Below are 23,953 nucleotides of genomic sequence, written 5' to 3'. Positions count from 1 at the left end.
CTGGAAGACAAAAATAACACAAACACACAAAAAAGGGCACGCAGCCATTGGGGGGGGGGGCATGCTCGTTGTCTAGGGGGGGGCATGCTCTTTGTCTAGGGGGGGGATATGCTTGTTGTCTAGGGGAGGACATGCTCGTTGTCTAGGGGGGGGACACATACTTGTCTAGGGGGGGGCATGCTCGTCTAGTGGGGGGCATGCTTGTTGTATAGGGGGGGGCATGCTTGTTGTATAGGGGGGGGCATGCTCGTTGTCTGGGGGGGGATATGCTCGTTGTCTAGGGGGGACACGCTCGTTGTCTAGGGGGAGTGGAATATGCCCCCCAATTATATACATAAATATACATTGGTGCCAGTGGGGTTAATCCGTATATATATATGTGTATGTATATTGCTGCTATATATACATTGGTGTCAGTGGATGCGTTGGAGGTATGAGCAGTGGCGTGGCCATGGGGGTGTGGTTAGGGGGCGGGGCTAGGGTGTGGCTTCTGTGGGTAAAAAAATCGCCGCGGCGCGCTACGCGCGCCGCAGTTTTATCCCTCTTTCTCCTCAACAAAAGTTGGGAGGTATGTAATTGCATCAATATCTAATGATGGGGATCGGAGCTCCAATTTTACAATGACCTCAGGTGGGCCGGAGGTATATAGTTAGAGAGCCAGATGTGGCCCGTGGGCCATACAATGGGCAGGTTTGCCTTAGTGGAAAGCTGGCAGTGAGCGTTTCCTTATTCTGCAGCAGCACTACATGCCAGTACATCTAAAAGGAGAAGTCTTTTTTTTTTTTCTTGTTGTTGTTTAGGGTTCTACAGTCCTGTGTGGATATTTATATCTCTATGGTTGAAGTCTATGGGGGTCATTTATCTTTATTTTTCTTCAATTTTTTCTGCCTTTTTTGAGACATTTTTTGGCGCATCTGCAAAGAAGCAGATGGAAAAAACGATCCCCAATAAGTTCATAAACAAGAGACAAATGTTTAGTTTAGTTTGTATATTATCAATGACTTATCAACGACTACAGAACGGAACAGAATGGGGGTCATTTACTAGGGGCCCGATTCGCGTTTTCCCGATGTGTTACCCAAATTTTTCCGATTTGTGCCAATTTCCCCTGCACGCGACGGAAATCGGGGGGCGTGGCCGAACGAAAACCCGACGGATTCTGAAAAACTGCTGCATTTTTTAAAAAAAATGTGTCGCGAAAATTGCACTTACCTTCACTCGGCCTGGCTCGGTGTATTCCAGTGCGTTCCGATGCTCTTCAGCGCAGCAGCGCCACCTGGTGGACGTCGGAGAAACTACCTTAGTGAATCCCGGCCGGACCCGAATCCAGCGCAGAGAACGCGCCGCTGGATCGCGGATGGGCCGGGTAAGTAAATCTGCCCCAATGTCTGATGCAATTATCAGATTATAGAATAGAAAAACTCAACAGAACATGGACATTATTATCTAAGAAACTGAATCATACCTCTTATTGTTCAAAATGTATCAACCCCAGCGATTCTCTATAGATTCTTATGCAAGGTCATAGCGCCTTATGCAGGGTCAGGTCGACTTCAACTCTATGGGGTTCATTTACTTACCCGGTCCAGTCGCGATCCCGCGGCGCGTTGTCCGGCGAGGATTCGGGTCTGCCGGGATTCACTAAGGTTGTGCGTCCGATATCCAGCAGGTGTCGCTGTAGCGCCGAGGTTCCGCCGGAATTCACCTTCTTCTTCCTGGTGTTTTGTGTGCATTTTGCGACACAAAACGTTTTTTAAACTCCGCAGTTTTTCCAAATCCGTCGGGTTGTCCGACGGCCACGCCAAAATCCCGGGGCAATTCGCCACAAATCGGAAATCGTCGGGGAACCTGAAGAAAGTGCGTCCAACGGACCCTTAGTAAATGAGCCCCATTGTTCGGTGCCATAGACAACACATCAAATAGCCATGCATCACAGGGACATTCCCCAATTGTTGCAACTTTATGTTTTCATTATGCTGAACCACAAGAGATATTGCAAATCTGCTTCAGGCAATTCATTTCTGAGACAATTCTGGTTTTCTTTGATCTGCTACATGACCTCCTTCCCATCGCAAAAACTTGTGTATTATCAAATATAACAACAAAATCAAAGAATCTCTAAATTATTTCTGGACACAGTGTTCATTTCTGTACCTCCATTTTGTGCCTTTTGTGCCCTACAGCCAGCGAATGATATCGAAGTCTATAGTATAATCTTCAATAGTCAGGTGACTTCTCGCTTTGCTCATAATGTCATCACATCACGAGCAGTCAATCGAGCCAACATCTCCAAAGAAGCCATCTTTAACGTGGATCTGCCCAAAACTGCTTTTATTACAAATTTTAGCATGTAAGTATAATTTTTTTCAAATGTTATCCGCAAATATGTAATATTCACTAAGGATCTATTGAGTGACTATTTGGGTATCGAACAGACGTTATCTGTCATATAATTAGAGATTCCTAGACTACAGCATACGAGGACGGTCAATGGATAATATTAGTAAGGCTGGATTCACATCTTGTTTTTTTGCTTGATTTTTAAGGACACAGACTTATCCCACTCTATCCTCTGTCCATACAGTGGGATACGTTGCTCGATGCCTTCTCTTCCCCAGTGATTGGCTGCTCTCAATGTTCAGGCTGCCTCACGAATGGTGTCTCTGCCTCATATGGACAGTGACATCACCGGGGAACCTGAGCATATGTTCAGCAGAAGCCGGGGGGGAGGGGTGTAGTACTGCTGCATCTGTCCCCCATAGGCTTCAAGGCCTCCACGGTCTATGATACTCAGTAGGAGGGAGTGGGATGAAATCCTGTGTTTTGTACAATATTTGGAGGAATAAACTATGCCTTTATCTATGCCTTTAAGGGTCCGCGGACCGCATTCATCGGGTTTCCAGATTTTTTCCATTTTGCGCCGCATTTAACTGGGGTTTCTGGCAAACGCGATCAGATTTTGGCACAATCGCGCCGACTTTCATGCAACACAAATCGGGGGGAGTGGTGGTCGGACAACCCGAACGGATTCAGAATAAGCGCGGGATTTAACATTCAAAATTGTGTCACAAGCCAAGCACTTACATGCACCGGGAAGAGGATGGTGAACTCCGGCGCACCTCGGGGGGGAAGCGACACATGCAGGAAATTGAACGCACAATCTTAGTGAATCGCGGGAGCTCCGAATCCTCGTCAGACAACGCACCTTGGGGATCGCGACGGGACGGGTAAGTAAATGTGTCCCAGTGTATATGACGGGAGCTCTCCTGACGTGTGCACTGAATATATAAGAAAAATGAGGTGTGACTCTAACCTAGCAAAGAAAAAGTGAATCAACTACAAACATTACTTTTACTTTTGCTGCAGTTCTATCTATCTTAACAGTTTCTCCTATGTATTAAAAGTGTCCTCAGATTATTTACCTTTTAAATGACTTACAATAATGTTATTTGTGTCCCAAAGGAAGAATTGTTGCAAACTGTTCATTTAAGAAATATTGTTTTGTAACTTTTCCTTTTAAGCAGTTTTTCATTCCTAATGTTAATAGACGTCATTCCATTACTGAGACCTTTTAAGAAAATGGGTAAATACCTATTGGAATTGTCTATGACAGGATAATAGACGGAATAACATATCCCGGAGTAATAAAGGAAAAGGAAGCTGCCAAGAAACAATATGAAAAAGCCATATCAAGAGGTCAAACAGCCGGACTGGTCAGGTACAATTACTTCTACCTTGTCTTTAGTCATTCGTAGATGTAAAGTAAGACTATTGAGGGAAATGGATACAAATAAGAACCAGCAGCCACATGGTCTGCTATAAACCAGAGAAACAGCTGAAGAGAAAAATCTTATAGTTCTTAGTTTTGTTCTATAGTACTCAATTTAGAGAAGTTGGTTAAGGGGGTTGTCCTACTATTAGAAAAATGTAGCAGGTAGGCTGGGGAGGGCAAAAAAAAAAAAAACCTTTACTCACCGGAGAACCTTTTCCTCACCTCCGGTGCTCCCGGTGTCCCACATCACGTTCTGTTCTTACGTTTGCTTACAGGGGCACAGCAGCTCCGAGCCGACAACCCCTTTAAAGGCAATGCCTCGCTTTGTTCTTTTTGTAATTTTTCCTAAATATGTCTTAGTGTGTTTTATGAGGGAATACATTGTATTATACTATAAATATTATTTTGGCTGGTCCACACAGGGCTTCTGGCAGGAAGACGGAGAAGTTTACTGTGTCAGTGAATGTGGCTTCGGAAAGTAAAGTTACATTTGAGTTGGTCTATGAAGAAATGCTGAAACGTCATCTTGGGAAATATGAGATGTTCATCAAAGTCCAACCAAAAACTCTCATCAAAAAATATGAGGCAAGGCATCTACACTATTATTTTAAAGAGGATAATAAAATGTAGGCTTATTAGATATTTTACCAGTAAAGCACTAATCCCTATAAATATATAACATGTATTGTTAGTGTCACCTCTCCAGTTCATTGATGAAAAATAATTTAATAATATAAAAAAAAATGTAATAATATATCGATAGGGTCTGACACTGGCACCTAAGTCAATCAGCTTTTTTTAAGGAATGTTGACCCTCCACAGGCTTAATATGTCATGTCTAATGGTCCTATATGACTTCCCTTTCAATTGATTATTGAAATTGGTTGTCCACCTTCCGCAAATAATTTATATTGTTTGTGTAAAGAAAAGTTACACAATTTTCCCATATACTTGCTGGATCAATTCCTTACAATTTCCTGGATCTCTGCTTGCTGTCCTGCTTTAGAAAGCTTCTCTGTTTACTTCCACTGGATAGAAATCTGGCCATGGCCATGCGATGTAACAAAGGTGCGCGGCTCGTTAGTATCACAGAGAGTAATCAGAGAGGTGTTATATAGCGAGCCGTGCACCTGTGTGACCATGGACAGATTTCTATCCACTGGAAGTGAACATTAAAACTTCCTATAGAATGAAAGCAAGCAGAGATCCAAAAAACCATGAGGAATTGATACCGTAAGTACATTGTAAAATTGTATAACTTTTCCGAACACAAACTATTTTGTGTATTTTATTTTCTGAAAATAGACAACCCCTTTAAGCATCTATCCATAGGTGAGGTTATCATATCAATAATTGATGTGACACCCATCATCTCCATCAATCATCTAGAAGCTACTGTGGTAGTTAACAGCAAGTGTTTGCTCTATAATGCAGCAGACACCTAAATGGAGAGGGCTCAGCCCATGAACCCTCTCCATATACCCTCCATGGCCTAAGGATGTAAATAGGCTATACAATTGAAGGGGCTGTTTTTGATAAGACTACTGATTGAGAGATAATTTTCTTGAAAGCCCAAACTCTCAAATACAGTATAGCTAGTAAAGCTTTTGTCTTCTCCAATATTTTATGAGATTTACAGTCAATTTAAATTGTTGATCAAATAGATAAAGAAAATATGGTGACATCATCAAATAAATATATTTCTTTAAATATTAACATTTATTTTATATGTGTTTCAGATTGAAGTGGACATACATGAACCTCAAGGCATCAGCTTTCTAGACGCTAAAGCATCTTTTCTAACAAATGACCTGCTGCCTACTATACAAAAATCATTCTCTGGAGAAAAGGTACGCTTTGTAGCAAAAGAAGCAAGCAAACAACTATAATTATATAATTGGTAAAATTTATAATAACCACTGTTTATTTAAAGGAAATCAACCAGTGAAAAAACTTTCAAAAACCTACAAATAATCACCCCCGCTTCTCTTCACCATGATCCCAGCGCAGTCCGTCACTAGTCTTGACATGCCGGGATCACCTAGAAAGAAAGTTATAATTAGCAGCATGGAGCGCGGGGACAAGATAATGATACTATCCCTAGTGGTCTTATAAAGTGCAAGGGATTCATATCAGCATCCCTTGTAGCCTAGGGACCTAGGGACAGGATGGCTATCGGACATGCAGTAACTCCCAGACATATCATATATAAAAAAATTTTGTTTCTTTGGGCAATCACTCCAGCAGAGGTGGCCGTATCCAAGGACACAGTCTAGTTTCTAAGGGACCATATGACTACATTTATCGGAAATTATCTTCACACATTTTTAATAACATCTAATTCAAGAAATGTATATATATATATATACACTCACCGGCCACTTTATTAGGTACACTTGTCCAACTGCTCGTTAACACTTCACTTCTAATCAGCCAATCACATGGCGGCAACTCAGTGCATTTAGGCATGTAGACATGGTCAAGACAATCTCCTGCAGTTCAAACTGAGCATCAGTATGGGGAAGAAAGGTGATTTGAGTGCCTTTGAACGTGGCATGGTTGTTGGTGCCAGAAGGGCTGGTCTGAGTATTTCAGAAACTGCTGATCTACTGGGATTTTCACGCACAACCATCTCTAGGGTTTACAGAGAATGGTCCGAAAAAGAAAAAACATCCAGTGAGTGGCAGTTCTGTGGGCGGAAATGCCTTGTTGATGCCAGAGGTCAACAGCCTACCTGAGTATTGTTGCTGACCATGTCCATCCCTTTATGACCACAATGTACCCAACATCTGATGGCTACTTTCAGCAGGATAATGCGCCATGTCATAAAGCTGGAATCATCTCAGACTGGTTTCTTGAACATGACAATGAGGTCACTGGACTCAAATGGCCTCCACAGTCACCAGATCTCAATCCAATAGAGCATCTTTGGGATGTGGTGGAACGGGAGATTCGCATCATGGATGTGCAGCCGACAAATCTGCGGCAACTGTGTGATGCCATCATGTCAATATGGACCAAAATCTCTGAGGAATGCTTCCAGCACCTTGTTGAATCTATGCCACGAAGAATTGAGGCAGTTCTGAAGGCAAAAGGGGGTCCAACCCATTACTAGCATGGTGTACCTAATAAAGTGGCCAGTGAGTGTATATATATATATATATATATATATATATATATATATATATATATGGCAGATTAATTAAATTGAATGTAAATGCCCAGATGCGAATACCCCTTTAAGTACAGTGGGCATTTCCTCCTTGTTTTCCTTGTTTTTGTTATTTCAGCATTGACCATTGCGGCAACCATGGTCTGAGGCGGCAACTCCCTTAAATAAAGACCCTATATACACTAGAGTTGTGCCTAGAGATGAGCACAACCACATATTTTGATCATTTGTTTTCACGACTCTCAAAACTTTGCTTTAAAAATACTAAAGTATACTGTCACATATACTGTCACCCTATACAGAAGTGGTGATTTTATAACAATCACACTATAACTGTTTTAGGAAAACGACGCCATGTGTAGTTTCATCCATTTGAAGAATATGGAAACACCAGGTGTAGTAATTCAATATCAAAGGTTTATATTAGTGAAAAACTGGAAAACAATCATTTTTGTGGCATCTTTTCATGGCAGAGAATATGCATATCATCATCACTGCGGAAATTCATAAAAAGGACCATATTATTCTTATTGTCCCCGATACTACAACTACTTCCCCAGAGGTGGACATCCCCTGCATTGTCCAATGCAGTTATGGAGGTGGGAGCACTGGGGCGATTTTTAATTAAAGGCTACCAACATTTGGAAAGAAAAAGATCTGGACACACCTCCACACATTATACACTAGGCTACATAAGCAAAACTCGAGGTTGTTTGTTACATTTTGCTCAAATAGCATATGCCCTGGTGACCTCAATCCAGTGGGTCCCTATGGTAATGGGTGCAGCATCAAATGGTGTCCTCCTTCATCACAACACAGCACCAGCAGGGACCAAGACCCAGCAGCCCCCTGGTACCCATACTGGCAGACTGGCTCTGGGACCCGCACCACAGAAACAGCCATGTTGTATAGACCCACTAAAAAAAGGTCACTGTGAAGTGGTTAGTGGGTTTATTGATCAAAATGTAACTAAAAACCTCAAGTTTATTGTGTTAATATAGCCTAAGGGCAATAAATCATTGCATAATGTGTGGATGTGAGGTCCAGATCATTCCCTCTCCAAATGTTGGTATAGTTTGAGTTCTGTCCCCTCATTTATTTAGTTTTTTTTACCTGGCACCAGCACTCCGTCCTATTTGGTCCCAAATGTTTTTCATTTGCAGGAGACTGCATATTGTGGCCGTCTAATTGCTCTCAGCTAGTTTCTAAGACCACATGAAATGGAGAGCATTCAAGACCTGTCCAGACAGTGCAGTACTGAATGACATCCGCGGTTTCTGTTGTGTGGTGTTGGTGGGGACCCGGACCCAGAGCCATGGGGGCTGCTTAGTCCTGGTCCCTGCTAGCACTGTGTTGTAAAGATGGTGGATGCCATGTAATATTGCACACTATTGTGTAGGGAACCACTATAATGAGGTCACCCTGAAGTGGTTAGTGGGCTTATGCAATTTGATCAAAATGTACATAAGCACCTAAAGTTCATCTTTATTAATGTAGCCTAGCAGTAATAAATCATTGTATCATGTGTAGATGTGCTGTTCAGATCTTTTTCTCTCCAAATGTTTTCCTTTAAAGGGATAATTTTTGGATCACTTGCAAAAGCCATTGCTTCCTCCAATACCATCTGCCTTGTTAATGGATGATTTTTGTACCTTTTGAAAAAATCTTTTTAGCTATTATAAAAATCCATATACAACTTAGTAATGTTGACATTATTAACACTATGTCCATAGGTTTTCCCTCTGCATCTACGTCATTCAGAAACAAGAAGTATATATAGATGCATAAATATCTCCAGTATTCAATGCAAACAGTACCTTAGATCAAGTGAAGATGAAATAAATAAATGAATAAAATCTCTGTGTGTTCCTTCTGTGCGGCGTTCTCGTGGGTCCCGTTGCTCCACTTGTGGTGTACAGCGGGCGGCTGTGCAGACCTCGTGTTCTTCCGACTCGGGAACTGCACCTCCGTTCTTTCGGTTCCGAAACTTTGGTTAAAAACAGGCCTAATAAAAATTCTCATGCACGTTCGGCGTTATCTACCCGACTCGAGTTTCGGCACTTGCGGCTTCTTCCGGGGTTGGAAGCAAGTGGCGAAACTTGAGTCGGAAGGACAGGAGGTCTTCACAGCCGCCTGCTGTACACCGCAAGTGGAGCAATGGGACCCACGAGAACGCCACACAGAAGGAACACACAGAGATTTTATTAGTTTATTTATTTCATCTTCACTTGATCTAAGGTACTGTTTGCATTGAATACTGGAGATATTTATGCATCTATATATACTTCTTGTTTCCGAATGACGTAGATGCAGAGGGAAAACCTATAGACTTGTTTTTGACCATAAGGAATACGGGACCCCCATTCCATTCTTTTTCCTCTTTGCGCCGTCATTAGTTGGCGACTGGTTAATTTCTTTTCCAATAATTGTTAAGCTTTTACCTATTATTAACACTATGTTCATTTTAAAGAGCTAGAAAGTGTCTGGACACTGTATAGGACACCCCAGGACAAGTATTTGACCTGTACAATTTAGACTGAAATTATTTGTACCATATCAAAAGAGGGGCCTGAAACTTATGATTTTAATGTGAATCAAATATCAGAGGTTTTGCTCAACATTACTCTTTAAATGTTAGAAGGCCCTTATGATTTTAATGTGAATCAAATATCAGAGGTTTTGCTCAACATTACTCTTTAAATGTTAGAAATGTTCCTATGTAATAGCTATGCCATACATCCAAATTCAAGAAATAAATAATTCTGATTTAATCTTTGTGTCATCTTCAGGGTCATGTCTCTTTTAAACCCACAATCGATCAACAACGTTCATGTCCTGACTGTGAAACCACGTTACTAGATGGAGATTTCACTGTGACCTATGATGTTAATAGAGAAACACCTGGAAACATACAGGTAAGAAGTAATATTTAAGGCTCACTTTGCTATAAATTCTGGGTGTGATATTCACCTTTTAAAATATTAGCCGAGATCCAGGAGAATTTGCCGTAAGCCAATAACTGAGGTTGAAACCAGTTGTTTTCTACCATTCAGATCCATGTGTTCCTTACTTAGCTCTCCTTAAATGGAAAAGTTATTTACGCTAGAGATATTAATGATACATTATAGGAATATATTTCTAAACAGAATCAGACAATCTGTGGTTACACAGATAACTATTGGTACTAAAAAATAACTTTGCTTTTTTTAGGTTGTCAATGGATATTTTGTGCACTTCTTTGCTCCTCCTAAATTGTCTGGTGTACCAAAAAATGTAGTTTATGTCATTGACAGAAGTGGCTCAATGTGGGGTAGAAAACTGCAGCAGGTAAAATGTTTTATACATCATTTTGCATTATATGGTCAGTGATATCAACAGTAGATTTTGTGGGTTTGTCTGTGTCATACGAGCAGAGAAATGCAAAATTTTAACATGTAACTATTCATGTAGTAACAAATATATTTGTACATAGACGAAACAAGCCCTTCTCCAAATTCTAAATGACACATCAGAGCACGACCACTTTAACTTCATACTTTTTGCCCATGACGGTGTTCCATGGAAAAATTCAATGATGAAAGCGACTCCAGAAAACCTAGAAGAAGCTAAAGACTTTGTCAGGGGGATTAAAATTGAAGGCTGTAAGTAGTTATACTAGTAGTTGTAGTTTCTGCAAAGCCACAAAATTTGTATATACAGTTACAGCCCAGGTGATCATGTGGGCACAGAAAATTTGCCTGTGCAATCACTATGGGATCCTGGCAGTGACCCAGTGTTGATGATTGATATGGAAGCAGGAGATCTAATTACAGCGGTTGTCCACTTACAGAAAGTATATTGGAAAATTGTCTAACGCTTTCTTGCACAAATCGTATCAATTATTTACTGATTCAGTTTCCACACTATTCTACATCTCTGCTTGTTGCCATTCTATGGAAAGATTCCATGTTTATTTCCAGTGGATGGACACACAGGTGCATGAGCCATCCTGCACCTGCATGTCCATCACACGACCATGGACAGATTTCTTTAACTTACATTACACAAACAATATCAATTACTTACTGAAAGTGGACAACCCCCTGAAATTAATGCCTATTAGGCTGTGCCAGTGGCACATTACAAATGATTGCCAGTCAGATTAATCTGACGAACAGTAATAATTTTGTATAACATCTAAATAAAATTTGAAAAAAAGTTAACCGCTATGGTAGCAAAAAATAAATACACTTTTACCTTAAAAAAGGTGTTTTATTTATAAAGAAAAATTAAAAATACACATATTCATTATTGCCATGGTGGTAACAACCACAACCATTAAGATAAAACACCATTTCTTTTAATAATCTTTAGTTTTCCAGTCACCTTGCAAAAGTTCACAGGTCAATAGGTTCCAGGTGCAGTGATTGAAGAACTAGCTTTGAAACATAAATAAAGATCTTCATTTTGGTACCAATGTAACCAGAGAAGTATGTAGAATCAAAATAAAATATTTGTTGAGAAAATCAACAAGTGTTATATACCCCAAATATAGCTCCATTCCCAAGTGCAACTTGCCCCCCTAATTCTTATGTCAGGCTTCAAGGGTAGTGGACCCACTGGACCACTGCGGACAATGACGTAAGCCGACACCTGGGACCGGAGTTTAAGTGGCACCCGGTATTCACCAGCGGGTTGGTGCCGACACTTCATAAATAAGGCGCAAGAGGCAAAGGAAAAAAAATAATTCCTCTAGTTTTCCATATGAAAGTTGACCATACCCATTGGAACAGGGGAGTTGTATATTTCTTTAATTTTTCTGTCCTCAAAATGTCCCCATATTTTTGCATTTTCCAATTTGAACCAAATTTGGTATATTTTGCTAACCAGCTCTACTTTTCACTTCAGACAACTGTCTCCAAAATTATCAAGGAAGTCTATATGTACTCAGCAAGTTTATGATGTTTGAAATCCACTCCAATAAATTAAATAGGAAATGATTGCTAAATGTTGTGACTAGAGATGAGCGAACATACTCGTCCGAGCTTGATGCTCGTTCGAGCATTAGCGTACTCGAAACTGCTCGTTGCTCGGACGAATACTTCGCCCGCTCGAGAAAATGGCAGCTCCCGCCGTTTTGCTTTTTGGCGGCCAGAAACAGAGCCAATCACAAGCCAGGAGACTCTGCACTCCACCCAGCATGACGTGGTACCCTTACACGTCAATAGCAGTGGTTGGCTGGCCAGATCAGGTGACCCTGGGATAGACTAGCCGCTGCCCGCGCTGCTCGGATCATTCTGTGTCTGGATGCCGCTAGGGAGAGAGCTGCTGCTGGTCAGGGTTAGCGTTAGTGTGCAGGTAGATTACTGTTAGGCAGGAGTGATTCTCCAAGAACCCAACAGCCCTTCTTAGGGCTACAATAACGTTATACTTTTTTTTTTTTTGTTTGCTTGTGGCTGGGCTTGCTGGCACTAGTAGTGCAGCTAGTACCATATTGTGAGGAATTTGCAGGGGGACTTGCTACCGTTGTGTTTAGCTCTTAGTGACACACATATCCACCTCAAACACCAAAGTGGGAAAATTTATTAGGGGTTTGATTTCAATTAGGCACAGTCTGCCAGTTTCTTTTTATTTTACGTTTATTTTTTCATAACTCAGCGTCATCTCATCAGTGTGCTTTCATACTTGGCTAGAAAATAGCCAAAGGAGAATCCAAACGGCTTACTTACGCCTACAATAGCGTTATATATATTTTATTTCTGGTTGATCTGCTGGTGGCTGTCCTTGCTGCAGTGCATATACTAGCCAATTGTGAGGAATTTGGAGTGAGACTTGCGACCGCTGTGTTTAGCGCTTAGTGGCGCACATATCCATCGCAAAGACTGAAGTGGGATAATTTATTAGGGGTTGGATTTCAATTAGGCACAGTCTGCCATTTACTTTTTATTTTACGTTTATTTTTTCATAACTCAGCGTCATCTCATCTGGCATAGCAGTGTGCTTTCATAGTTGGCTAGAAAATAGCCATAGCAATAGGATAGCATCGTTTGGTTTTAAAAACTAAAAAACACACAAAAAAAAAAAACACAAAAAAAAAGTAAAAAAAAAATTAAAGTTATAACTTTCATTTTCAAAATGTTTAACCCGAGGGCTAGGGGTAGAGGACGAGGGCGGGGACGTGGGCGTCCAACTACTGCAGGGGTCAGAGGCCGTGGTCCTGGGCGGGGTGAGACACCACCTGCTGATGAGGGAGCAGGGGAACGCCGCAGAGCTACACTCCCTAGGTTCATGTCTGAAGTTACTGGGACTCGTGGTAGAGCACTGTTGAGGCCAGAACAGTGCGAACAGGTGATGTCGTGGATTGCCGACAATGCTTCGAGCAATTTGTCCACCAGTCAGTCTTCCACGCAGTCCACCCATGTCACCGAAATCGGCACTCCTCCAGCTCCTGCACCTCAGCCTCCTCCCCCCCAGTCTGCCCCCTCCCAGGAAAATTTGGCATTTGAACCGGCATACTCTGAGGAACTGTTTTCTGGACCCTTCCCACAGTCACAAACCACTTGTCCGGTTGCTGCTGAGCAATTTTCCGATGCCCAGGTTTTCCACCAGTCGCAGTCTGTGGGTGATGATGACCTTCTTGACGTAGTGGCAGAAGTGTGTAAAGAGGTGTCCGACGATGAGGAGACACGGTTGTCAGACAGTGGTGAAGTTGTTGTCAGGGCAGGAAGTCCGAGGGGGGAGCAGACTGAGGGATCGGAGGATGATGAGGTGACAGACCCAAGCTGGGTTGAGAGGCCGGGTGAACACAGTGCTTCTGAGACGGAGGAGAGTCCTATAGCAGAACAGGTTGGAAGAGGCAGTGGTGGGGCCAGACGGAGAGGCAGGGCCAGAGCAGGTGCATCAGCGCCAAATGTGTCACGTAGTGAAGCTCCCGTGGCGAGGGCTCCCGCGGCGAGGGCTAGATTTTCAGAAGTCTGGAGGTTCTTTAAGGAAACACCGGATGACCGACGGACTGTGGTGTGCAACCTTTGCCAAACCAGGATCAACAGGGGTTCCACCACTACTAGCTTAACTACCACCAGTATGCGCAGGCATATGAATGCTAAACACCCGAATCAGTGGCACCAAGCCCGTTCACCTCCGGCCGTGCACACCACTGCTCCTTCCCCTGTGTCAGCTGATAGTCAGCCCCCTGCCCAGGACCCTGCCACAAAAACCCCATCGTTGCCTCCACGATCCTCCACAGCATCCACCAGCGTTCAGCTCTCCATACCCCAGACGCTGGAGCGGAAAAGAAAATATAGTGCAACCCACCCGCACGCCCAAGCCCTTAATGTCCACATCTCCAGATGGCTTAGCCTGGAGATGCTGCCCTATAGGCTAGTAGAGACCGAGGCCTTTTGCAACCTCATGGCGGCGGCCGCCCCTCGGTATTCGGTCCCCAGCCGCCACTACTTTTCCCGATGTGCCGTCCCAGCCCTGCACCAGCACGTGTCAGACAACATCATCCGTGCCCTGACCAACGCCGTTTCTGACAAGGTCCACCTGACCACGGACACGTGGACGAGTGCTGCCGGGCAGGGCCACTATATATCGCTGACGGCACATTGGGTTAACTTGGTGGAGGCTGGGACCGAGTCTGACCCTGGGGCTGGTCATATACTGCCGACGCCGAGGATTGCGGGGCCTACCTCGGTCCAGGTCTCAAAGGCCTACTATGCCTCCTCCTCCTCCCACCCCTCCTCCACCTCCTCCTCCGATCTACCATCCGTGGGCATGGCGCCATCAGTCGCTAGCTCTAGGCACAGCAGCAGTGCCATTGCTAAGCGACAGCAGGCGGTGCTCAAACTGCTGAGCCTAGGCGATAAAAGGCACACCGCCCAAGAACTATTACAGGGCATCACGGCGCAGACTGATCTGTGGCTGGCACCGCTGAACCTGAAGCCAGGCATGGTTGTGTGTGACAACGTCCGTAACCTGGTGGCGGCTCTGCAACTCGGCAGACTGACACATGTGCCATGCCTGGCCCATGTGTTAAATCTGATAGTTCAGCGTTTCCTCAAGACATACCCCAATCTGTCAGATTTGCTCACGAAGGTGCGCCGCATCTGTGCGCATTTCAGGAAGTCCAGCACAGATGCTGCCACTCTCAGGGCAGCGCAGCGCCGCCTCCAACTGCCCGCTCACCGACTGTTGTGCGACGTGCCCACGAGGTGGAATTCAACATTAACCATGTTATCCAGAGTTTACCAGCAGCGCAGAGCGATTGTAGACTGCCAGATGTCAACTTCCACCAGAACTGGTAGTCAGGTCAGTCAGCTTCCTCAAGTCTACAATGAGGAGTGGACGTGGATGTCTGATATCTGTCAGGTGCTGAGTAACTTTGAGGAGTCAACACAGATGGTCAGTGGTGATGCCGCCATCATCAGCCTCACCATCCCGCTGCTTAGCCTGTTGAAAAACTCTCTGGTCAGCATGAAGTCGGAAGCTTTGCGCTCGTCACAAGAGACGGGGGAAGAAGATTCCCTTGTTGATAGCCAAAGCACCCTTAGGTCTGTTTCTCAGCACATATCGGAGGAGGTGGAGGAGGATGAGGAGGAAGAGGAGGAGAATGTTGGCGAGACAGAAGAGGGGACCATTGTTCAGTCCTTCACTGTTCAGCGTGTATGGGCAGAAGAAGAGGAGTTGGAGGAGGAGGAAATGGACAGTCAGGCCAGTGAGGGGAGTGAATTCTTGCGCGTTGGGACTCTGGCGCATATGGCAGATTTCATGCTAGGCTGCCTATCCCGTGACCCTCGCGTTCAAAGAATTTATTCCAGCACCGATTACTGGGTATTCACTCTCCTGGACCCACGGTACAAGCAAAATCTTTCCACTCTCATCCCTGGAGAGGAAAGGAGTGTGAGAATGCATGAATACCAGCAGGCCCTGGTGCACAAGCTGAAACAGTATTTCCCTTCTGACAGCGCTAGCGGCAGAGTGCGTAGTTCTGCGGGACAAGTAGCGAGGGACAGAAAGATGGTGAGGGAGTACGTAGCTGACCATACCATCGTCCTAAATGATCACACAGCTCCCTACAACTACTGGGTTTCAAAGCTGGACATGTGGCACGAACTGGCGCTGTACGCCTTGGAGGTTCTTGCCTGCCCTGCCGCTAGCGTCTTGTCCGAGCGGGTTTTCAGTGCAGCTGGTGGCATCATCACCGATAAGCGTACACGCCTGTCGACTGACAGCGCTGACAGGCTGACGCTTATTAAGATGAATAAAGCCTGGATTTCTCATAATTTCCAATCTCCACCAGGTGAAGGAAGCTCAACCTGAATAATTTATGCACTCCTCCTCCTCCTCATTTTCCTCCTTCTCCTCCTCTTTGTACACTAAAGCAGAGGAAACTGGCTATTTTTTGACAGGGCCCACTGGCTCTAGCTATAGTACTTTATGCATTTAATTTTTCTGGAGGGCCACCTAACCGGTCCTCTGTTTTAAACAATTTTTGGGAGTGCCACATACAGGCACTCAATCTATTCAATTTTTCTGGAGGGCCACCTACCTGCTCCTCTGGTTTGAAAACTTTTTTGGACTGCCACATACAGGCACTCAATCTATTTCATTTTTCTGGAGGGCCACCTACCTGCTCCTCTGGTTTGAAAACTTTTTTGGACTGCCACATACAGGCACTCAATCTATTCCATTTTTCTGGAGGGCCACCTACCTGCTCCTCTGGTTTGAAAACTTTTTTGGACTGCCACATACAGGCACTCAATCTATTTCATTTTTCTGGAGGGCCACCTACCTGCTCCTCTGGTTTGAAAACTTTTTTGGACTGCCACATACAGGCACTCAATCTATTTCATTTTTCTGGAGGGCCACCAACCTGCTCCTCTGGTTTGAAAACTTTTTTGGACTGCCACATACAGGCACTCAATCTATTCCATTTTTCTGGAGGGCCACCTACCTGCTCCTCTGGTCTGAAAACTTTTTTGGACTGCCACATACAGGCACTATCCAAATTAAATTGTCTCCATAGCAGCCTCCACACGTTGTCTCCATTGCTACCTCCAAAAGTCGTCCATATAGCTGCCTCCATACATCGTCCCCTTATCAAACGAGGTGTGTCAGGCACAAATTTGGGTTGTTTTCATGGATTCCACATCAAAGTTGTTAACTTTGTTGCCACTCTGCTGTGTAATCCACAAAATATACTGGCAAACTTTTATCATGTACCGATATTGTTTGAGCGCTTCTTGCTCACCTCCTTTGGTTCCTCTCTGCCACCCATTGGTTTGAAGCCTGAGTCCATTTAGGGTATGTCACCATGACACTCTCTAGCCTGCTGCCGCTGCCTCTGCATGCCGTCCCCTATAGTGTCAGGGTCAATTATTGGATGTTTTAGATGCTATCTAGCTTCATTCTGTCACTCTGTCATGGCCATGCTGTTGCCCATAATTCTGGCATAATGGTGCGATTAAGCAGCCTCAGAGGCATCCATGCATGCTGCCCCTGCTGTTTCCTGTCCATTTCCGTGGTGTTTCCATCCTTTTCTGAGGTTCCCAGGTGTTTGGCCAAGCTTCCCTGTGCAGAGCCTTGGTCCCCTTTAAAAATGCTCGAGTCTCCCATTGACTTCAATGGGGCTCGTTATTTGAGACGAGCACTCGAGCATCGGGAAAAGTTTGTCTCGAATAACGAGTACCCGAGCATTTTAGTGCTCGCTCATCTCTAGTTGTGACACAACAGTCAAAATGTTGAAAAAAACCTACTCCAGACATTTACATGTAATGTGTCAAATTGAGAAACCAAATGTATCAAGCTGTCTGAGCTACTATTATAAATCAGATGAGCAAAATATATCTAAAAAGCTTCAATGACACTTTTACTATAGTGGAATACTTTGGGCTTCTGTTGGAGAGTCTGTTCTACTACATTTGTTAACTTTTAGTTCATTGGATAGATTGAAAATATGTGTTAAAATATATTGTTTTAACATAGGGACAAACATCAATGATCCTCTTCTGATGGCTGTCGAGTTATTGAATCAAGCACATGAGAATAAAACTCTGCCAGAGAGAAGTGTTTCCTTAATTGTCCTCCTCACAGATGGGGAAGCCAATAAAGGTAAGTAAAGTTATTTCGGGGGCACATTTACTAAGAATGTGGGAAACTGCACTAAAAGTGCTCTGGCACGCCCTATGTTAAAAATGCACGGCAAAAAAGTTGGTGAACTCTGTTGGGCCAGTGCAGGGAAGAGCCAAATTCATGCAATAATTCACACAATAGTGGCGGAGACACTTCTTAAATACCTGTGCAAGCAGGTTACAGTCCGACAGAAAACTGTTGCAAAGCCCTTAGAATGTGCCCCTATATGTTTAAAAAAAGGTTATTCAGTAATTAATAAGATTCTAAGCTGTCTACATGCTGTTTCCAGAAATTCATTCTTGTTTGCTTCTACATCACTCCCATTTACATAAAAAGGACTTTTAATTGTCTCCAAGTAAATTCAACACAGCTGTAAACACTATGCAGGGTGTACACTCACCATACAGACTTTATATCATACATATTATAGATTACATATTATCAATCAATCAATCAATCAATCTTCTATCTATCTTCCATTCTCTATCTATCTCTCATATCTATCTAGATCTCCTATCTATCTTCTATAATCTATCTAGCTGTCTATATATAATCTACTTTATATTTATGCATCTATAGATCTATATAATCTTTCATATTTATCCTCTATCATCAATCTCCCTATCATCTCTTCATCTCCAGTAAAATTCTCCAGCAGTTCCATATTATAGATTGCCTTACCCTACTGCTGTGTGTAAACTACAGAGTAATATTATTATGCAGGGATAAAGGAGCCTCTTACTGGCTGTGACTGGTCATAAAATAGTTTTTATTTTGGGCCCCACTTTTAGTTTTGCCAGGGCCTCTCATACTTGTGCCACAAGGGGTTAAACCAAGGCAGCCTCGGAAGACCCGAGGCTGTCATGGCGACGGATCGCCTCTCCCAGATGACGTCACGATGCCAGCGACGTTCTGCGGGTGTTACCGGTAAGCCTTTGCTGCAATATGCAGAAAAGACTTACCGGCTATGGAGAGGGCTCAGCCCGTGAGTCCTCTCTATGCACCCGCACCAGGCATGTGACATACTGTTACGTCACATGCCATGATTCGTTTTGATTCGGTTCGAATCAAATAGTCTCAGAAAATTCAGCGAATCGGGTCGAACCGGTTAAAATTTTAAAATAATGATCCCAGTATGAAAATGTTTTTCTCAATAATTAGATTTATTTTAAAGGGAACCTACCACCACAAATCTACCTATTCGGAGCAGTGACCGCGCAGGCGCGGGCCTGCTGTTCTGCGCATGCGCAGACTGCAGGATCGTCTGACGGGGCTGCGCAGCTGCGCGCCGAAGATGGTGAGTATGAGGAGAAAAGAGGCTACCGGGGCGTGGAGTAGCCACGCCGTGTAACCTCAGATACGGCTACTCCACGCCCCAGTAGCCACATAACAAAATTTGCATAAAAGTCATTATAGGTAGATTTGTGGTGGTAGGTTCCCTTTAAGGTAAATTAAACAGAAACAAAATATAAAACAATAATATAAAACTAAAAATATATTAAATATATTTTTTTAAATATATATTTATTCCATTGCTCATAGGTGAATCAAACCCTGCAAAAATTCAAGAGAATGTAAAAAAAGCCATTCAAGGGAAGTACACCTTGTACAGTCTTGGTTTTGGCACTAGTGTTGATTATCCTTTTTTGGAGAAGTTAGCATTAGAAAATTCAGGAATTGCCCGTCGTATATATGAAGACTCAGATGCAGAATTGCAACTGCAGGTAATGTTACTCTATGTTTTATGATTTGGCATTTAGGTAACCTAAATACTCTGCTGCCTAAGGCTAGCTATACATGGCTCCCCCTCTGCCCCATACAGTATTAATATATCAGGTACGTTTTTTGGTAGATGGTGTCAGGTCCTGCTCTGTAGCTGATGATGGCACTCCTCATGCAAGCCACCCATCTTGCTGCAGGTGCTGCTGCCTGAGGCGAGAGGCCCAATTTGCTTCATGGATGGTGCACATCTGTATTGGCAACATGTAGAGTATAAGGGATCCTCACATTATTCACTAGTAACCCCCACAAAGAGTGTTGGATTTAACTGCAGGCCAGAGAGTGGAGCAAGATACAACAAACCCAGAGGATGAAGCAAAAATAATGTGATAAGTCATTGGTCGAGCTGTAGAGATGAACATATTGGGAGAAAAGACTTTGGTGTATGCAGGGCGTATGATGAAATCCCTGCCCCTCTGACCCTGGCAGATACATCCAGAGGCTTAGCCCTGCAAACATTATCACGCGAGTCCACTCCTCCACCATCAGCACCACTCCATTTCACATCCCGTTGGCATCGAGATGGCATCGAGCATTGCAATTATTCCAGGCCTTATACTCCAGTTTTCTGGAAACCCTGCTAAATGTCCCCCTTTTAGTTCAGACATGAATCACAGGGTCAAAACACAGGTAGAGTGTATCTAATGTCCAGGGATGGCAAGGCGTAAGGCCAGGGGCATAACTACAGTGGTAGCAGACATGGGGTACGGGGTCACCCAACCTGACACTAAAGAATGCTGCACCATTATATAATGTATGTCTGTATATGGCACTGTATGTGTGTGTATATACCCTCTATATGTGTGTAAGAACTGCATGTTTGTGTATATAAATGTGTGTGTGTATATACGTGAGTGTAATATGCATAATTTAAAGCATGAAGGGTGGCCCCATTCAGAATTCTGCTATGGGGCCCTGCCTACCCTAGTTACACCCCTGAAAGACATGCTATTTAAAAATTTTATGTAAAGTACTCTGAGAAAAGACATTCTTAAATGGGTTGTCCCACGAACCAAGTCAGGCTCTATCTACAGGATAATAATAATTCTTTATTTATATAGCGCACACAGATTACGCACAATCTAAACAACCTAACAGTATGTTTTTGGAGTGTGAGAGGAAACCGGAGTACCCGGAGGAAACCCACGCAAACACGGAGAGAACATACAAACTCTTTTCAGATGTTGACCTGGGTGGGATTCAAACCCAGGACCCCAGCGCTGCAAGGCAGAAGTGCTACTCACTCAGCCACTGTGCCGCCCAATTAGGGCCTAACTTACTGATCAGTGGGGGTATCAGTGATGAGACCCCCTATACATCACGAGAACAAGTGGTACACACTACTTACTACTTAATTATGGCTGGGGGGGGACAGGACATTAATTATGGCTACTGGGGGGGCAGGACGTTAATTATGGCTACTGGGGGGGGCAGGACATTAATTATGGCTACTGGGGGGGCAGGACATTAATTATAGCTACTAGGGGGGAAAAGGACCTTAATTATAGCTACTGGGGGGGGCAGGACATTAATTATGGCTACTGGGGGGGACAGGACATTAATTATGGCTACTGGGGGGGGACAGGACATTAATTATGGCTACTGGGGGGGTCAGGACATTAATTATGGCTACTGGGGGGGGGGCAGGACATTAATTATGGCTACTGGGGGGGGGACAGGACATTAATTATGGCTACTGATGGGGACAGGACATTAATTATGGCTACTGGGGGGGACAGAACATTAATTATGGCTACTGGGGGGGACAGGACATTAATTATGGCTACTGGTGGGGGGGAGACATTAATTACGGCTACTGGGGGGGCAGGACATTAATTATGGCTACTGGGGGGGGACAGGACATTAATTATGGCTACTGGTGGGGGGGAGACATTAATTACGGCTACTGGTGGATGGTGTTCAATGTTTTTTTTCATGCATACTGGGGGGGGCCCTGTTGGGAATTTTGCCCTGGGGCCCAGAGGACCCTAGTTACACCACTGACCGTTCTGCTCTATTCATCTCAATGGAGCTGACGGAAAATTCCATAGCGCCTGTGGATAGGGCCTAACTTGGTTTGTGGGTTAACATATTTGGACTAGACTCAACTCCCTTATCTGAAATTTTTTGCAAAGAGTTGCAGTAAAAGCAGTTACAAGACTAATGAGCCAAATGTGAGTATGAGGTAGCATGTAGATCGCACATGCTTATTGTTTCTTTTTTATCTGTTATGTTTGCACTTTAGGGATTTTATAATGAAATTGCAAATCCGACATTGATTAACATAAAGATGCAATACCCTGAGAATGCTATCGCTGACCTCACCAAGAACAACTTCAAGCATTACTTTGATGGGAGTGAAATTGTTGTTGCTGGACGTGTAACAGATAATGACTTGAACTCCTTTATTGTGGATGTAAAAGCAGAAGGGGTAAGTACAGATTGTCTATTGAAATCGTGGTTGACCAGGGTTGAATAGGTTGTACATTGTATGTTGTAAATGTCATATTTGAAAATTTAAAAAATCTAATCGTAGCTGAACTGAGGTACAATATGACATGTGTGACATCAGGGCTGGCGTCAGCGCAGGGAATACTTGGGCAAGTGCCGGGGCCTTTTTCTGCTGTGGGGTCCCAAATAAGGCTGTACATAAGGAATCCATGGGGGTGAGGGGGACTGTATATAAAATAACCATGAGGGGGCTGTATGATATGATAAACTAGGGAAAATTTTAGGGAACAGGAGACTTTATTTCTGGATTTTTAATACCACCATGTGAGTTCACTGCAAAGGGGCCCAACCCAGGTTCTGTCGCCAAGGGGCCTACTGAAACCTGGAGCCGACCCTGTGTGACATCATGCCTTATTGCACGCATCCTTACCACTAAGCTTGAATGCCAGTATTAAAGGGGTTATCCGGGTGTTAAAAAAAAACCTGAGGGGCGGGCTGGGGTGGGCTAGTTAAACATAATAAACATGTACTTACCTCGTCTGGCGCTGCCGATGTCCCGCGCCGCGGTCCGTCTGATCTGTGCACCGGTTTGTATACAGGAGCGCACAGGGAGCTTCCTGCCGCCTGGAAGCTCCCATCCGACACCATCTCCCAGCGATTACAACGCTGAGAGATAGGGACGGATGGGAGGAGACGGCCACATCGCGGACCGGAAGCTCCCTGTGCGCGGCTTCTCTACCCCTGTAAACAAACAGGGGCACGGATCGAAAGGGCCGCGGCGCGGGACATTGGCGTCGCTGGAGGAGATAAGTACATGTTTATTATGTTTAACTAGCCCGCCCCAGCCCGGCCCGGTAATTTTTAATAGCCGGATAACCCCTTTAAGTATTGTGACCACATTGGCAATAGTCAATATTACACAACGTGTAACTGAATCTCAATATCCACTTTGCTTAATTGATGATTGTAAAGGTTCTCAACACCGGAAATCAGAATTATTGGTTATTACACGATATATTTAACATACCATGTTCCCCTTTATGTGCCTGTGAATGTGTTTTATTTTAATAGGCTGATAAATCTATGAAATACACAGAAAATATTCAACTTCAGGACCAGGATGATGTTACCGAACAGCAGAAATACATTTTTGGTCGCTTTACAGAGAGGCTTTGGGCGTATCTTACCATCCAGCAGCTCTTGGAGAAACGGTATGTGTAGGTTACGTTGTTTATTTTTTACTATGCACTTACATGAATCAATAACATAATTACATTTTTTTTATTAAAGGCATACTTTATTGAAACCATATTGGACTGCATTTATTTTAGAAATAAAAAATATTACTAAGGAACAAATAATGGGAACCTGCACAATCTAGGGTAGCAGGAGGCAAAAATGTTTATACATTAAATCCTTTAAATAAACTCATTTAAATCTTTGTTCATTCTTGGCTTAGGTGTCCAGAGGGTGGTCCTACTAATAAAGGGCTGCATTCAATAATTGTTTTTACTGCAATTTATACATCAATCTGCTTTCTTATTGGGTAGCATGCCATAGCAGCCACTATAGGGCCCACAGTGTCAGAGTAATATTTTATGTACGGTATGTGTGTATATGCTGTATGTATGTATAAAGGGTGTGTATATATTGTGTGTGATTGGAAC

At 43.6% G+C, this 23,953-nt stretch overlaps 1 protein-coding gene across 2 annotated transcripts in view; it reads left to right on the top strand.

Annotated features, from left to right (window-relative positions):
- LOC140104304 (inter-alpha-trypsin inhibitor heavy chain H3-like) overlaps positions 1-23,953 on the top strand; it is a 49,955-nt gene that overhangs the window by 5,990 nt on the left and 20,012 nt on the right. For both annotated transcript variants that reach the window (XM_072127784.1, XM_072127785.1), the window contains 11 exons: positions 2,184-2,350; positions 3,614-3,718; positions 4,195-4,357; positions 5,512-5,622; positions 9,734-9,859; positions 10,155-10,271; positions 10,417-10,585; positions 17,910-18,035; positions 19,599-19,780; positions 22,081-22,266; positions 23,358-23,497. In XM_072127784.1, the coding sequence (XP_071983885.1) occupies positions 2,184-2,350; positions 3,614-3,718; positions 4,195-4,357; positions 5,512-5,622; positions 9,734-9,859; positions 10,155-10,271; positions 10,417-10,585; positions 17,910-18,035; positions 19,599-19,780; positions 22,081-22,266; positions 23,358-23,497 (1,592 nt within the window). The remainder of the gene's footprint in view (positions 1-2,183; positions 2,351-3,613; positions 3,719-4,194; positions 4,358-5,511; positions 5,623-9,733; positions 9,860-10,154; positions 10,272-10,416; positions 10,586-17,909; positions 18,036-19,598; positions 19,781-22,080; positions 22,267-23,357; positions 23,498-23,953) is intronic.

Source organism: Engystomops pustulosus, chromosome 10, assembly GCF_040894005.1.
Source record: "Engystomops pustulosus chromosome 10, aEngPut4.maternal, whole genome shotgun sequence".
NCBI classification, from domain to species: domain Eukaryota; kingdom Metazoa; phylum Chordata; class Amphibia; order Anura; family Leptodactylidae; genus Engystomops; species Engystomops pustulosus.
The sequence above is the reverse complement of the archived record's forward strand: the minus strand, read 5'-3'. Positions and strand labels throughout refer to the sequence as shown.